This window comes from Monodelphis domestica, chromosome 6 (genome assembly GCF_027887165.1).
Source record: "Monodelphis domestica isolate mMonDom1 chromosome 6, mMonDom1.pri, whole genome shotgun sequence".
In the NCBI taxonomy this organism is placed as follows: domain Eukaryota; kingdom Metazoa; phylum Chordata; class Mammalia; order Didelphimorphia; family Didelphidae; genus Monodelphis; species Monodelphis domestica.
Genome location: NC_077232.1, coordinates 41,217,368 through 41,233,810, shown reverse-complemented (window position 1 = coordinate 41,233,810; position 16,443 = coordinate 41,217,368). Strand labels below are relative to the sequence as shown.

At 35.8% G+C, this 16,443-nt stretch overlaps 1 protein-coding gene across 1 annotated transcript in view; it reads left to right on the top strand.

The window, feature by feature from the left end:
- Nucleotides 1–16,443, top strand: part of PDHX (pyruvate dehydrogenase complex component X) — an 84,946-nt gene that overhangs the window by 46,550 nt on the left and 21,953 nt on the right. The window contains exon 5 of the mRNA XM_001380776.4: nucleotides 1,890–1,988. Within this exon, the coding sequence (XP_001380813.3) occupies nucleotides 1,890–1,988 (99 nt within the window). The remainder of the gene's footprint in view (nucleotides 1–1,889; nucleotides 1,989–16,443) is intronic.

Below are 16,443 nucleotides of genomic sequence, written 5' to 3'. Positions count from 1 at the left end.
AGGAATATATTTACTAACAACTCATTTGTCTACTTTTTCATTCAATGGGAGAATAATCTGAATACACGAATTATTATACACAAAAAAAATCTTGATGAAGGTTTGAGGAGGTAATATACCAGCTTTCATAAATAATTAATTATAAATAAGTAATTCACATTTTTATAATCATAATTGAAAAGTATAGAGAATACAAAATCTTAGTGAGCTTATTGTTCAAGTATAAAAATACATTTGATTCTATTAAGCAAAATATGGTCTTATTTTTAGCCCTCTTCCAACAAGATTTAATGTCTCTTCCAACAAACCATCTCCTTAGCTTGTCAGATCATAAAAGATTTTGTACAGACTAATAATAATAATTTTATTCTATCCTCTGATTTCTGGTAAATAAAGTGCTGTATTGAGTCAAGAGAACTTGGTTTGATTTGAGTCACTGTGCAACCAATGGAAAATCATTTTATCTTTCTCAAACTCAGTTTCTTTATCTGTAAAATGGGGATGATACTTGAAGCATTAACCTTATAAAACTACTTTGAGTAGCAAATGAGATAATATATGTAAAGTGCTACATTAATCTATTAATAAACTTAGGTTAAATTTTTTTAATTATCTAGGCCATATATCAGACATTGGGATTAGAAGTTAAAAATGAAAACAGTCCTGGGGTCAGCTGGGTGGCTCAGTGGATTGAGAACAGGCCCAGAGATTGGAGGTCCTGTGTTCAAATCTGGCCTGAGACACTTCCTTGCTGAGTGGCCCTGGGCAAGTCACTTGACCCCCCATTGCCTAGCCCTTACCACTTTTCTGCCTTAGAACCAATACATAGTACTGGTTCTGAGAAGGGAGGTAAGGGTTTAAGAAAAATAAAATAAAATAAAAAACAGCTCCTGTCCCCAAAGAGCTTAAAACATCACACACACACATGCACATGCACACATGCATGGTAGGGATTCCTAGTGGCACTGATGAGATAGGAAGAATGTTCCACATATAGGAGAATTTTGAGGCATAAATGTCAGGGATTAATAATATTACATAAATGTAAAAGTGAGGGTTGGCTAGGTTCAAGGAAACTGAGTTCTACCACCAATGAGCTATTATTCTTGCCTCAGTTTCCTTTTCTATAAAATCAGGATGATGCTCTTAGCCCCTCCTACCTTTTGAGGTATCTTTGAAAGAAAAGCTTGATTTATTGTTAGGTAGTGTTAGGGGCAGCTAAATGGCACACTTCAATAGAGTTCTGGGCCTGGAATCAGGAACACCTGTTCAAAACCAGTCTCAGACAGGCTTGAACTGTATGACCCTAGACAAGATGCTTCACTCTGTTTTCCTTAGTTTCTTCATCTGTAAAATGAACTAGAGAAAGAATTGGCAAACTGCTCTGATATCTTTAACCAAGAAAACCCCAAATGGGGTCACAAAGAGTTGGATATGACATTTCCTTTATTATATTTGAATCATCTGAATGAGAATTGAAGAAAAAGGCTTTCTGTTTTTTTTTCTCTATTTACCTTCATTTAAAGAATATTTTGAACAAGTGATTAGCTAAATGTATTAAAAAGATATTTTCTCTATAAAATAAATCAGAGTAATGGAGATCATTTTGAATATCCCAAGACAGTTATGAAATTTAACTTTATACATGATTGCAAACTGGTTTTGTGATTCAGTAAAACTAAAATTATCTAGATGATAGGTGCCAAACTCCAAGCAAAATAAATAAAAATGCAGCACAACATACTTAATGCTAATTTGTGGTTTTCCGAGAATCAGTATGCAGTCTGCAAGGAACAAGTTCTATTTGAGTTTGACATCATTAATCTAGAACATTTCATTTGAAAGAACAATGAATTTTTTTGTCATTCTACCTGTGCTTTCTTATTCAGGATCCGCCTGAGTCCTGCTGCTCGAAACATTTTGGAGAAGTATGAAATTGATGCCAGCCAGGGTACTCCTACAGGACCTCGGGGCATTTTTACTAAAGAGTACGTATATGTTTTATATAACTATAGAACATGTATTTATCATAATCATTTATATTAAAAACAGGATTTCATTGAAGATATTAATATAGTAGGAAGTTTTTCATTTAATAACTTTTAGACTGTATTGCCTTTTATATTTTAGTTATATATAATTATTATATTCCACAAGTTATAAGAATGCCAGAATGTGTGTTTCGGTGTGGGTGCATTTGAGCAAGTGTGCCTGTTTACAAATTTGCCTTTTGCCCACAAAACAACTTGGTTTTGGTCATTTCTAGGTCTGGTTTTAGTGAAATTATTATAGACAGTGATAAAATATAGGATATATTAAACTATCATAATTAAATTATACTTAATAATCAATATATGTTTATTATTAAATTGTTATATTAAATTCTTTATATATATACTTTTTTTGAGGTTAAATTTATTTTTATTAGAAAACCCATTTCAGCAAGCACTTGAACTAGGAGGCTTTCAAGAGATTTGTGGTTCTGGTTTCCTCTTTCTAGAGGTGGTCAGGCAACCTCTGAAGCTTCTCCTTCCAAGCCCCTGGGAAAGGCTTTATTGCCAATAAATAGATTGTTTCTATAAAAAGTTATGAAGTAGCTATGTGAAGCCATCCTCAAAATCTTGAATCTTTTTTTCTCTTGAATTATATTTTGTATTTCTCTGAACAAATGTGGTATGTTAACTTTTCAGAGATATTTAAGTCTTCAGGACAAGAGGAAATAACAAGATGGTTTTAATTGAAGAAAGTTTGCATATTGATGTGATCTTTAAGAATAAGGAGAAAAAGAGAAAGACATTCAGTTGAAGCAACTTAACCCTAAATAAAAGTGATTTACAGATTTGGACAACAGAAATGACATGACTACTAACCAATAATGTTATCCAGAACTTTACCCCATGCTAAACTGATATCTATAATAAGAACAACAATGGAGCCTAGAAACCACTTTAGGTAGCAGACATCTGCCAATGGGGACACATAAAGTCATTTATGAAGTCTGATGAAGAAAGATGATGAATGATTATAAGCAGTATTGTGTGTCCCTTTTTTAAAAACCCATATCAATCAATCCTAAGTTAAGTATTTGATTCCAAGGCAGAAGAACAGTAATGGGTTAGCAATTTAAGTTAAGTGACTTGCCCATCTAGGTCATGTCTGAGATCAAATTTGAACCCAGAACCTCCTGTCTCCAGGCCTGACTCTATCAACTGAGCCATTTAGTTGCACCTGTTACTGTGTCTTAAACCAGAGAGAATTAGTAAAGTGTAAAATCAGCTTAAAGAAAATCTAGTAAGATGTCCATTTAACTAATATCAATGTAATATCATTCACAGATGAGAAAGGAAAGAGAGCTAAGCTACATACCAAAGATAAAGGGAACAGATTTGCCAAAAAGATTTTTACAGGGACTGTGGAACCACCACACCTTCACATCCCAATCCGAGATGAATTTAGAGATTGAAGTTGAAAGAGCACTCAAGAGAATAAGAGAATAAGAGATAAGAGCAGCCTGATTAAACACTGGAGCCAATATTGATGTGAGGATGTTTAGGCATGAGGATATACAATATTTAAAGCAGAAGATAACCAAAGGCATAGAAAGAAAATTTCAGAAATCATTAATATTTTTAAAAGTCAGTACTGACCTACATGTCTGCTCTCTCTTGAGTACAATATCTCTCTGAGAGTTGTCTGTATGTAAATTGACTGAATCATCTGTGAAGGTATTAGTAAGAGATAAGAAGGCTTGGACAAGTAATATGCAGAAATGGACCACATCTTTACTATTTCATGCAGGGAATACATTCCTGTTGTGTTTATTGTATTGTGGGTATTGGTTTGGTAGAACAAAATGCTACCTTGCAGGTTTTCCCCCAACAATGTATCTTCTATTTATAAACCACAGTCATTCAAGATTTCTTACTATAACAAAAATAATCCTGTTTAGAGACCTGACAATAATTATTCACATAGAGGAGATCAAGTGGAAAACCCAGATCAAAAAGGGATTCTCTTGTAAAGGATTAGCTTTGCAAAAAGGAAGAAGCAAAGTGATCCCACAGGCATTGACAAGGCCAATCTTCCAAAGCTTTCAGGAGGTGAGGAATGGAACACAGAGGAGTTGTTGGCAGTTGGTGGACTCTGGAGGAATGAGAGCCTGTTTTTCCTCTAGCTGTCAGGATAAAGCAGGAGGGTAAATGTCTGGTTTTTCTGGGGTGGACCCAGTGAGCCATTGGTTGCCTCTTTCTTTGGCTGTCCTGATCTTCTGCCTGTTTCTACTATTGCTGATATAGAGAAGTGGATTTCTGCTATTGCTGATGACATCTTACTGGGATTTCTGTTTGGATCAAAAAAAGAACTGCTGTGTTGTGAGATTTATTTGGGCCCTTTGTTCTTGGCCTCTACCAATCCTTCTTTAACTTTAATTAATTAGTTAGTATAATTATAGAAAGTTTAGGATTTTAATATCTGGTGTAGGTTAGAAGTAAGTTAGTCCCTGATTCCATTCCCTTCCTTTCTCCCTTTAGTTAAATAAACCTTTTATTTTATATATATAGAGAGAGATATAGATATAGATATATATATATATGTAGTTTGAATTTTTAACCCACCCTATAACATTTGGCAAGTCAGGTAGGATTTCCTGTGGTTGGTAAAGTCTTTCATATTCTTGAGTTTGCAAATGACATTTTACTGATTACATCAAGACCTAGAGAGTCTCAAGTGGATGAAGAATGCCTTTCACTGATATTTTATTATGAAATATATATTTACCCCCATTTTATATCTTTCCCCATTTGTCTTAGTATTATCATCTTTTTTACCTCTAGTTTTTTGGATATTTTTTTGACATATCCTATACAGTTTGTCACCATACCCTCTAAGAATACTTCTTCTAGGTGCCTTGATGATGATAATAACAATTTTTAAGAGTTACCAATATAATTTTTTCATATAGGAATACAAATAATTTAAACTTATTGGGTCTCTTACATTTTTTTTCCCCTTTCTTAATCACCTTTTGGTGATTCTTTTGAGTTCTGTGTTTGGGCATCAGATTTTCTGTTTAAGTCTGGCCTTTTTTTATGAATGCTTGTAACTTTTCTATTTTATTAAATGACCATACTTTTCCCTGCAAGAATATAGTCAATTTTGCTGGGTAATTGATTCTTGGTTTTAGACCCAGGTCCGTTACTTTTCGGAATATCATATTCCATGCCTTCTAGTATTGTGGATGCAGCCAGGTCCTGTGTTATCCTAACTGTGGCTCCATGATATCTGAATGGTTTCTTTTTAGTAGTTTGTAGTATCTTTTCCTTGTTCTGGAAGTTCTTGAACTTGGCTATAATGTTCCTGGGCATTGTTAGTTGAGGATTAAATGCAGGATGTGATCTATGGATTCTTTCAATGTCTACTTTACCCTCTTTTTCAAGAATATCAGGGAAGTTTTCTTGGATAATTTCCTATAGAATGATGTCCAGGCTTTTTCTTTTTTTTTCATGATTTTCTGGTAGCCCAATAATTCTTAAATTGTCTCTCCTGGATCTATTTTCTAGGTCTGTAATTTTATCAGTGAGGTGTTTCATATTTTCCTCAATTTTTTCATTCTTTTGATTTTGTATTATAGACTCTTGCTGGTGAAGTCATTTGCTTCTAGTTGTTGGACTCTAATTTTTAAAGATTGAATTTCATCCCTGGCTTTTTGATCCTACTTTTCCTTTTGGTCTGTTTGTCTTTGTAGGTCATCTTTGCCTCGTTTTTCAAGCTGGTCAATTTTGGCTTTCAAGACATTATTTTCATGTTTTAGTTCATGTGCCTCTGTTTCCAGATGACTTATTTTGCTTTTTCAGTTCTTTTCCCAATTGTCTTCAGCCTCTCTTAATTGTTTTTTGAGTTCTTCCAAAGCTTAAGTTCAATTCTCTAGAGTTCCTGAGTTTTTGCTTAATGTTCCTTGGTCTTCCTCTGTTCCATTTGTTCTTAGTTCATTACCTGAATAGAATCTGTCAGTTATAGTTTCATTTTTTCCTTTTCGGTTGTTTATTCATATTTTTTCCTTCTTTCCCCCCCTGTCATTGGGTGTAATCTTGCTCCTCTGATTATTTGCTACATCTGTGGGTTTGGGCTCTTCTGTCCTGAAGGCGCTTCTTCTCTGCTCTGCCAACTGACTAGATTAGGCTGATGAAGTATTAATGAGCCCTGAGGTCAGTTTTTCCCCAGCTGCCAGCAGAAGTTGAAGGTGAAGGTATGGAGGCTGAAGGTAGTTACCTTTGTCCTCCTCTCTTCCTTTTTGTCAGTCTTCTCCCTGCAGAGCTCTGAGCTTCCTGTGCTTGTACTAAGTTACTCTGTTCCCTGGGATCCCAGTCAGCTGGATTCTTACCATGGGTCTCAGTGCAGTAGGTGGGGGAGGAGTGTTGGAGATTGAGCTTCTCTGCCCTCTGAAGGCTTTTTATTTACACTATTGATAGACATAATTAAGCTGGCCTATCTGATCTGCAGAGCTGGATGTACCCTGAGGCCAAAACCTCCAGTGGCAGAGGCCCAAGATGGAGAGTGGTGACTGAAGGCTATGACCAGGCTGCCCTCCTCTCTGCCCCTCTCCTCCAGCTGCCTCCCTGCCATCTGTGGTCAGAGCCCTGAGTCTCAAGTAGTTGTGGTAAGAAGGCACACCTTCTGGGCTGGAGCTCTTGCCCTGAGATCCCATCAACAACAGTAGGTGGGGAAGGGGCCCTGGAACCTTCCTTCTTTCTTTTCCTTAAACCCAAGAATTCAACCTCTGTATGCCTTTTAAGTTGAATTGAGCAGGAGGGTCCCCCACTCTGTCCTTTTGTTATATTTGGTTTTCTTTCCCCCTCGAAGTGCTTTGTTTTTGATTGGCGTAAAAGGGTTTTCACAGAAGACTCAACTTTCACTGCTTCTAAGCCACCAATTTGACTCCCTCCCTTTCACTCATATTTTAGCATACACTTGAATGGATGCCTCATGGAGCTTTTTAGCTAGAATACTTGAGACAAATGGTATAGGCGGATAAAGGAGTGGACCCAGAGGTGAACAGTACTAGCATAGACTCAGTTGGTTTGGAAAAACACAAAGCATTCGTATTTCTTCCAAATGTTCCTTGAAAGCAATGGCTTGCTTTTTCAAATCTAAGATTCAAATCTAAGATGGTTTATTTCAGTGAGATGTAGATTGCAGTTTTCTGCAAAGACCTAAAACTTAGTTTCACATGAAGGCTAATGGAGAGGTATATGGTAAGTGAGAATCACAAAAACATATTATTGGACTCAACCTCTAGATTTTCTGAGAATCTAGTATAATGCACTGTTCTTAATTCTCAAGATGTTTGATAGCTTCTTGGGAAATACTTGGGAATATTCGTTTTTTATGAAATATTAATTTTAATCTACAAAAAGAATAAATTCGGGGCAGCTGGCTGGCTCAGTTGATGGAGAATCAGGCCTAGAGACAGAAGGTCCTAAGTTCAAATCTGGCCTCAAACACTTCCTAGCTATGTGACCCTGGACAAATCACTTGATCCCCATTGCCTAGCCCTTACCACTCTTCTTTCTTGGAACCAATATAGATTATTGATTCCAAGACAGAAGGTAAGGGTTTAAAAAAAAAAAAGAACAAATTCATATAAGATTAGTATATTTAATACATTTTTTACATTTAATATATCTTTTAAAAGGAAAAAATCAAGTATTAATTCAGTGTGCTTTTTTTCTCCAAGCATGACTAAGAAATTAGCATGTAGTAATACCTGCATTTTAAAAATAGCTTCCTGAAATAATGTTTTCAAAAAAATTTTATGGAATTGTTTTACTCCCTGAACATGCAGTATTCTAAAACATGCCAACCCTGAAAAGGCTCTCACTTTGAAGCTGTCCACAAAGTACAAGGTGACTACAGATAAAGATTGTGGTCTGCATTTATAGTTTCTGTCTTCAGTACAAGCCATGAATGGTGTCAGCCATATGCTTTTGCAAAAATCTATTAATGCCAAAAGTGATTGGGTCTAAGAAATGGGACTATGGTCCATGGGGTAGGATTGAATCCATGCACACATTGATCTTTGTTTTTTGTGACCTTCTGGGGTAGATTATGCTTTAGAGTTTGTTAAGCTAAATGCATTCATATATATATACACACTGTGGGAGCAAGTGGTGGGGACAGGACACCTTTCTAGTCTTGTCACATTTCCAGTTTAGACTGTTGTCATGTGAAATGATGTCTTGTTCAGTGTTACAGGGCTAGTAAATGTCAGTGTGTCAGATAACATCAAAATACATAGGAAAGAGAGTAGCTCTTGCAGACTAATTAAATCTATTAAAAATGGGTAGTTGGTAGATTCAAAACATTGAGTCTATTACTGCTCTACTTTTTCAGTTCTAGGCTACAGATTACTGTCTTATGTTTGGGTTCAACTGAAAAGGACAATTACCAAATATAGTTCCACAGTGCATGTAAATTCCCCTGATTTGTAGTAGCAGCCTTTACTTTAAGAGACCATCTCATTTTCTGTTTTGCCTATTAAACATTTAAATTGTTAATAGTGTTTGCTTAGAAAAATTACTTGTTCCTGAAATGCTTCAGTATGAAGCTGGCCTGTCTAGTTGCTATTTCCTTGCTGGATATACTTTAGTGTCTTAATGAAGATATTTCTTTTAACTTCAACTCTCAGCAGAAAATTCTTCATTTTTTGTTCAATAAATTTGCTCTAGAGGGATTCTTTACATGATCTTCAATCTTCCAAGGTTACATGCAGAAAATGGATGGTAATAGGATGCCTCTGGCTTCGACTGTCTGATAGCATGTCTATTGAGATTTCTGGCTTTTTTTCCTGTAACTTCTGGTTTGATTTCATTGGACATTTTTCTGAGTTTTACCCTTCCTCTTATTTAAAAGCATTTTTTTTATTTATACATATTTATATATATATATATATGTAATATATATGTTTACATATATACATATACAAATTTATACATATATATGTAAATCTGTGTGTATATATGTATATATATATATGAACTCTTTAATTTATTCATTTTCTCTTCTAGTTTTACTTCTCATGTCAAAAAGCAAAGTAGACTTGTTTGTTTATTTTCCACGTTTCTGTTATTTTTGAGGGACAGTTTGAGGATATAGAGCCATTTGTGACCCAGAGGTTTCAAAAAAATGTCATACCTCTCTTAGGAAAGTCTCCCAGTGTGGAATGCACTTCCTCAGGAAGTTCTGAGCTCCTCATTACTAATAGAGCATTTTATAGACATCTTTATGACCCATTTGTAAGTCATGTTGTAAAAGAGATTGATTTATGCTTTAGGTTCCTGACATATGGTGCTCCTTCTTTGGTTCTACTTGGTACAGCATCCTTGCACAAGCAGAACTAATGTGTGGTAGGAAAGCAAGCACTCCTAGTATATACTAGGGCATGTTTTTTTTTTTTAAAGATGACCTTAGAGAAAATTGGATATAGGCCTTTTGGTGGCACTGTGAGTTATTGGGCACAATGCTAGCAAGATTGCTATGTTGTGGATATGCTTTGATTGGTCAATACCTCTATAGGGCACATAATCCCAGGAGGGCAGAAAAGTCAATGTCCACTATGTTAATTGAGTGCTCATGCTAACACTTTATGATGGTATTAAAAATTAAAAAAAAAACTGGAAATAAAATGGTAATTGTAAACCAGAAAACAATTGAACAAATTGTAGCCTGTGAATATTATGGAATGATACTGTGCCGGAAAAATTGGCAAATTTGGAAAAAAGCAGAAAGTTGCTATTAGCTAATTCAGAGGAAAATAAGTCAAATTGGAGGAACAATCTGTCCAGTGATCCTCACACTGTAAAGGAGAAATGTAGTCCCATTGCAAGGACCAGTTAGAGAGGTAGTAGGGAAAATATGCCTACCTCACCCTCCTTAGGGAACACTGATTGTAGGCCTGAAAGAAGGTGTACATCATCAAAAATGGCTGATACAGATGTGGTAGTTTGGCTTGATTTTTTTAACCATGTTTCTTTGTTACAAAGGAGAGTTTGCAGGGGAAGGGAATGAGAAGGAATGGTGAAAAAAAATAATTAAAGCACTATAATAGAAATAATAATGTACCTAGGCTTTTTTTGTTGGCTTCATTCACAAAAGTGCATGTTAGCCAAACACAAATCCATCAGTAAATTTTAGAATAACTTACATTTATATAGATGGCATTTTAAGGCTTATAGTGTATTTCTCCAACAACCATCTAAGGTGGACAGTTAAAGTATTCCCATTTTATAGATGAGGGACTCAAGATCAAGAGATAAGCCACCAATCTATCTTCAGTCTATACATTGTACATCACTGTAATGGGATGGTACAAACAAGGCAAAGGACATTGCCTGTTGCAGTGAGGAAAATGAGGAGATTTGTAGTCAAAGGGTTCATGTTTGACTCAGTCTATTAATAAGTATTTATTGAGCTTCTGCTATGTTTTTGGATGGTGAGGTGGTAAGTACATATCTGAGTTCAAATGTGGCTTTGGGCACTTACTAGTTGGGTGACCTTGGGCAAGTCTCTTTACCATGTTGGCCTCCTTTTCCTCATCTTTAAAATGAACCAGAGAAGGAAATGGCAAACCACTCCAGTATCTCTGCCAAGAAAAACCCAAATGGAGTCAGGAAAAGTTGGGCATGACTGAAAACGATTTAACAACAATAATAACAACTGTGTTGCCTGTCACTGAGTGTATAAATACAAAGAATGAAACAACCTCAACTTCCAAGACTGAAATCAGGATTCTTCAAGTTGGCTGGTTTTTATTTTGCTAAAAAGCAGCAATTGATGTTTCGTTCCCCCCAAAGATCCCGAAGTTAGCTGTACATGGTGTTCTTTTTTTTTTTTTTTTGAGGAACATCTATCATCAGGAACTAGATTTCTTCTTATATCCGTCCCCTGCTATCTCTCAGGGAGACATCTGTGATGACAAGGAATTTAAGAAGAAATAAAACAAACTAACCAACAAATCAAAAGAAAGGAGTTGTATAAGAATCAGTCACCAAAGCAGTATGCTCATTGAAGGCATTCACCAGAGCTGTTGGAGACAGCAGACTAACTGGGATTATGGGCTCCCCTTGAAGTGGCAGCCTCTGTTTTGGCTTAAAAGACCTTGAATATTTTCTCCTGAAAATCTTTTCTAATCATCCTCATCTAAAATTCATCCTCTTCACTTTTTTTCTCTTTTAGGGTTTACTTTTTTCTCATTTCAATCACCAGTGAAGCTTTTATTCCTGTTTGCCTTGCCTAACTATGAACATTGTTTTACTACTGTTAATTTATTAACATTTTATATAATTTCTGAGTAGAATTCTCTTGTTTTCTCTCTTTCAGTCATAACATCAGAGTCAGACAAAACCCAAACTACTCCTCATCTTTCCTCACAAACCTGAATCTCATCCACACTTTTCCAGTCTCTTTCTAACTGTTCATTCTGCCATCACTGAATTCCAGGCTTCATTAACTCTCATCATGACTATTGCAGTGACTTCTAATGAGACTCCTGGCCTATAGTTTTCCTCCATTTAGGCCATGTTCCACACTCCTAAATTCTAATCTTCCCAGTGAACGGGTATGGCATCTCATTTAAAAATAACAAACTCAAATGACCATTTCTTGCCAACCAGATAAAATGTACAAATTTTAGCCTGGCTTACAAGGCCCATCCATAGAGTGGTACCTACCTACTTATCTACATTTATCTCACCATGTGGAAGGTATTTGGTAAAATTTAAATGCTATATTCAATTCAACAACCACTTACTTAGCACCTTAAACTATCATTACTCCCACTCATGTACTCTACATTTTACCCAAAATGGACTGTTTACTGTCCTCCAAAGAAGTTGCTTTTATCATTGTTTTTATACTCATTCTTTCCTTCACAAACTCCCTATTTCCTCCTTCCCCATTAGTCAGTACTACCACCCTTTTCCTAAGTGTGAACTTCAATATTCCTCTCCCTCTCTGTCTCCCCCCCCCACCTTCTCTTCCCCTACTATTACCAATAATCTCATGATTTGACTGTCATAATAGCTCCTGGTTAATTTTCCTTTTCATGTCTCTCCCTGATCTATTCCGCCTTATACTCGGCTACCAAAGTTCTCTCACTAAAATGCAGGTCTGACCCTATTCCAAGATGCTTCATATGCCTCTCACTCTCGTCCTCATTTAACTCCAGTCATCACCTTCAAGAACATACAGAGTTTTCTCTGTTTGGCATTTAAAGCCCTTCATGATCCCCATCTCCCATTTCAAGTCTTTTTACTATTTATTTTCTCTATGGACTCAATTGTCCAGTGACACTGGCCTCCCAACCTTACCTTGCACAAGATATTTTCATTCTCTCTCTTTCTCTGTCTCTATGTCTCTGTCTCTGCCTGTCTCTGTCTGTCTGTCTGTCTGTCTCTCTCTCTCCTACCTCTCTCTCTCTCTCTCTCTCTCTCTCCCTCTGTATTTCCTCTCTCCTCCCATTCCATCCCATTTTCTTGGCTTCTTTCAAGTCTCAACTAAAACATCATGTTTTACAAGACTTTCCTGATCCCCCTTGATGCTACTCCCTTCCATCCTAATGATTATCTCTAGTCTTTTCTATCTATATCTTGTTCATATGTGGTTATTCACATGTTCTCTCTGCCGTTAGACTGTGAGCTTTTTGAGGACAGGAACTGTTGTCTTTCTTTGAAACCCAGTGCTTAGCCCATCATACTTAGAATGTCCTTGCTCTAGCCCACATATCATCTTTTAACTGCAAAATCAAATGTTACTTACTCCATGAAGACTTCCTTGATCTCTGCTCTTTGCTCCAAAGTTAAAAGTGATCCTTTCTCTCTCTGTGACTCTTAATACACTTAACTATATTTTGATTTATAGCACTTTGCATACATATTATCTTCTCATGTAGGTGGGGATTAGAGCTTCTTGGTACTAATAATTATTTATCTTTGCATCTCTCCTATGACAGATAGTCCTTATTTTATGTTGGGTTGCAGTGCCAAGTGGTCATTTTGGACCTAGTTCTATTTCTTAAGGTGGACCTTATCTATTGCCTTTGACTATCTTATGAAGAAGGTATTCATAAGCTTCTCCCCTGAAACCTCTGACCAGTTGACTTTGTACTCTTTCATATTTTGATCTTGAGCCACATTTTGCTACAAAATTTTTAAATTGTTGGTCTTAACCATCTCTTCCGCCTTTGTCAATACTTTTTAATGAGTCTCTATTAACCCCATCCTCAGACAGGATCCCTATGTAACTCTTTTCCAGCTTTGATGATCCCACCAGGTTATCTTGAAGCCTGCTGATGTGGCCTTTAAGAATCTTGGCTGACTTTTGTGCCATGAGATAACATTGGAGTAGGACTTCTTTGGAACTTAATGTAAATAAGCAAACCCACATACACTTGATCCCTTGGGCAGAACACAAAATTCATCCCATTGACTCCTCAGCCTAACTACTGTGGCGTCCCAAAGCCTTCATGAAGAGAATGAGGCTATTATGATAAACTACCAGGAGACTGTCTGGTTTTTAATTTTAAAAAATCATCAGTAAACTTGGAATAAAAAATATTGACATTGCCACCTAATAACCAGTAATTTGAAAGTAAACATTCTGTAAACTCTTTCCTCTACCCCCAAGAACCCTAAGTGGACTACACTTAAAACCATTCGCCTAAACAATACCATTGGGTTTTTTTCTGTTCATATGCTAAATATAGTATAACTTTGTGAGGAATTTAGTTTGGCTAAGCTTTTAAATTTTTTTGAGATCCCATTGTGTCTGACATACACACATTTGCTTAACTAACCTAGGCTACTCTAACAGTTTATCCCCCTTCTTCTACCTTACACACAATTCTATTCTGGATTATTAATAGAACATTTTTGGGGGGGTGATGCTAGTAGCTTCAGTACTTTGGCATTTAGGAACCTCAGAATTCATCTTAAACCATGGTCGTTTTATTTGTCAGGCAGCTCCATGTTCTCATCTTTACATTTGATTCATTTCTGATTTTGAAAAAATGAACAAAATAAAAGCTTTAAATAAACACTTGAACTTCTTAAACTTAGTTATGTGTCCACATTTTCCCTAAAGTCTTGAAATGCAGGATAAGCTGTATATCTTTTTTTCCACTCCACTCCTTTCTAGAACATTAATAAATCAACTTAAAAATATATTTAGGGGGGTAGCTGGATGGTTCAGAGAATTGAAAGTCAGGCCTAGAGATGGGAGGTCCTAGGTTCAAATTTGGCCTCAGACATTTCCTAGCTGTATGACCCTGGGCAAGTCACTTGACCCCCATTGCCTAGCCCTTACCGCTCTTCTGCCTTAGAACCAATACATAGTATTGATTCCAAGATAGAAGGTAAGGGTTTAAAAAAAAATACATCTAGTCTTGTTATATATACTAAATATTGATTTCAACTGGAAATCTTTTTAAAGTAATCTAAAAAAATGAAGATTTGTGCTAAGAAAGCTACTTGAGACTTAAAATGTCTCTGGGGTTTAAATATCTAGTAAAAGTACATAGACCATAAAATATGTAGTTAAGGTTAATGTAATAACCTTAACAACTAGGTAATCATAGTGAAATATATTCTCTTTTGTAATTTTATATTAATGCAAACATATGAGACAGGTCAAAGATGAAATGACTGAGGAAACAAAGATTTGAGCTTCCGGTCATATTGATTTGTTAATCAGTGCATGCCAGTTGCTTAACAAATTGCACCAGGCCCCTTCCTCAGCTTAGGGACAGAACCTAGCTTTAGGGAGGAACAGACTTTTTATACATTAAAAATAACCAAGACCAATGAATTAAAAGTAAACAACTAGCCAGAGTACAAGATGAGGTCATCTGATTTCTAACTGGAGGGAATATTAGGGAATTTCCAAGTTAGGAGGTAGCAAGTGAACAGGTGCAATTTTCTAAAATTAAAAAGAAAAAAAAAGATGTCTCACTCCCCATAAGTGTCTTCTTCAAAGAAAAGTGGCAAGAATAATTGATTGGCTGATATGGAACTAGTTTTCAGATAAGATGTATGGTTTGTTTAGAATGTATAATTGTAAGGAAACTCATAGTTATAGACTCATAGACCAATCTTCAGACCTGGCTGGGTTTCTGGTCAGCATAATCTGGGTCCTTGGTTAAAGGTCTCTAAGCTGTCGGGGATGGGGGTCCAGCTTCCCAGCTCTGCAGGACTGGGTTTAAACAATGCAATAAAGTTTCCTCATAATTCCTACAATTGAATAAAGTTCTCTTACAACTCAATAATTAGACTAGACCCATAATAGAATAGAAAAAGAACTGAGCTAGCTCTAGAATTGCATCACCAAATAGAGTCAGGATGATTCCCTTAATTCCCACTCCCCCTTGCTATTCTAAATCTTTCAATTCTTTCTTTTGATTCATGAGTGAGGGGGCAGCCCATTCCCTCATTTTCATATATTCATAATCAGAATTACATAAATTAAGTTGAGGACTCACAGAGGACTACTTTTGACGAGGAAAATTTACATGTCACCAAGGTAATCAAGAAAACTTAAACATACAAACATGAAACAAAAGACCAAAGCAATACAGTTATAACCATCAGTATTTTTTTAGAGAAGTGGTTTTATTAGTTTTCTTCAAGTAAATATTTTTGCATTTTATTTTATTTTTTAATTACTTAAAATATTTTTTCATGGTATAACCATCAGTATTAGCTAACATCAGATTGTCTTGTGCCCTAGTAACCCAATTGCAATGCTCATTTAGACCTCACATTTTATCTTGAGTCCCCGATGTCTTGTGTAGTTGTCTGTTCTTGGTTATTTTCTTAGAGATTGTGGAATAGGCTTCATTCTCAGGACAGCTTTGAAAGGAGCTCAGCTCCTCTGGTTCCAAATTACTTGTATAAATTTCTTGGTAATTCCACTAAAATCTTCTAGTAACAAGACAATATAATCTCTTAAAAGTCTAATTTGTAAAATGGACTCTTGTGTCTTTTAATAGTATCAGATACTTTAAAAATGGGAAAGCAATTTTGTTTTCTTCATAGTTACAAATATTATTTTATATATAATTTTCTAATCCATTTTTGAGAACCCAATACTATAATATAATCGAAGCTTAAATTTCCCTACTAGATACATTTGAAGCCTACGTATACATACTTGTGTGTGTGTGTGTGTGTGTGTTTATAGTTATTAGAGAAAATAGTATAATTTCAAAAATTTGAATTTCATTTAATTGGAAAATCTTTTGTTTCAGTTCCCCCTGCCACTGGCTGTTCTAATCCCCTCATGTACAAAGATACTCTTTGTTTCACAGAGTAGCATTAGGACAAATCTGTAAATAGTCCAGTTATTTGTTGCTTTAATTAGAAACACATGCTAGGAGAAGTAGAGAGGGATATGTTG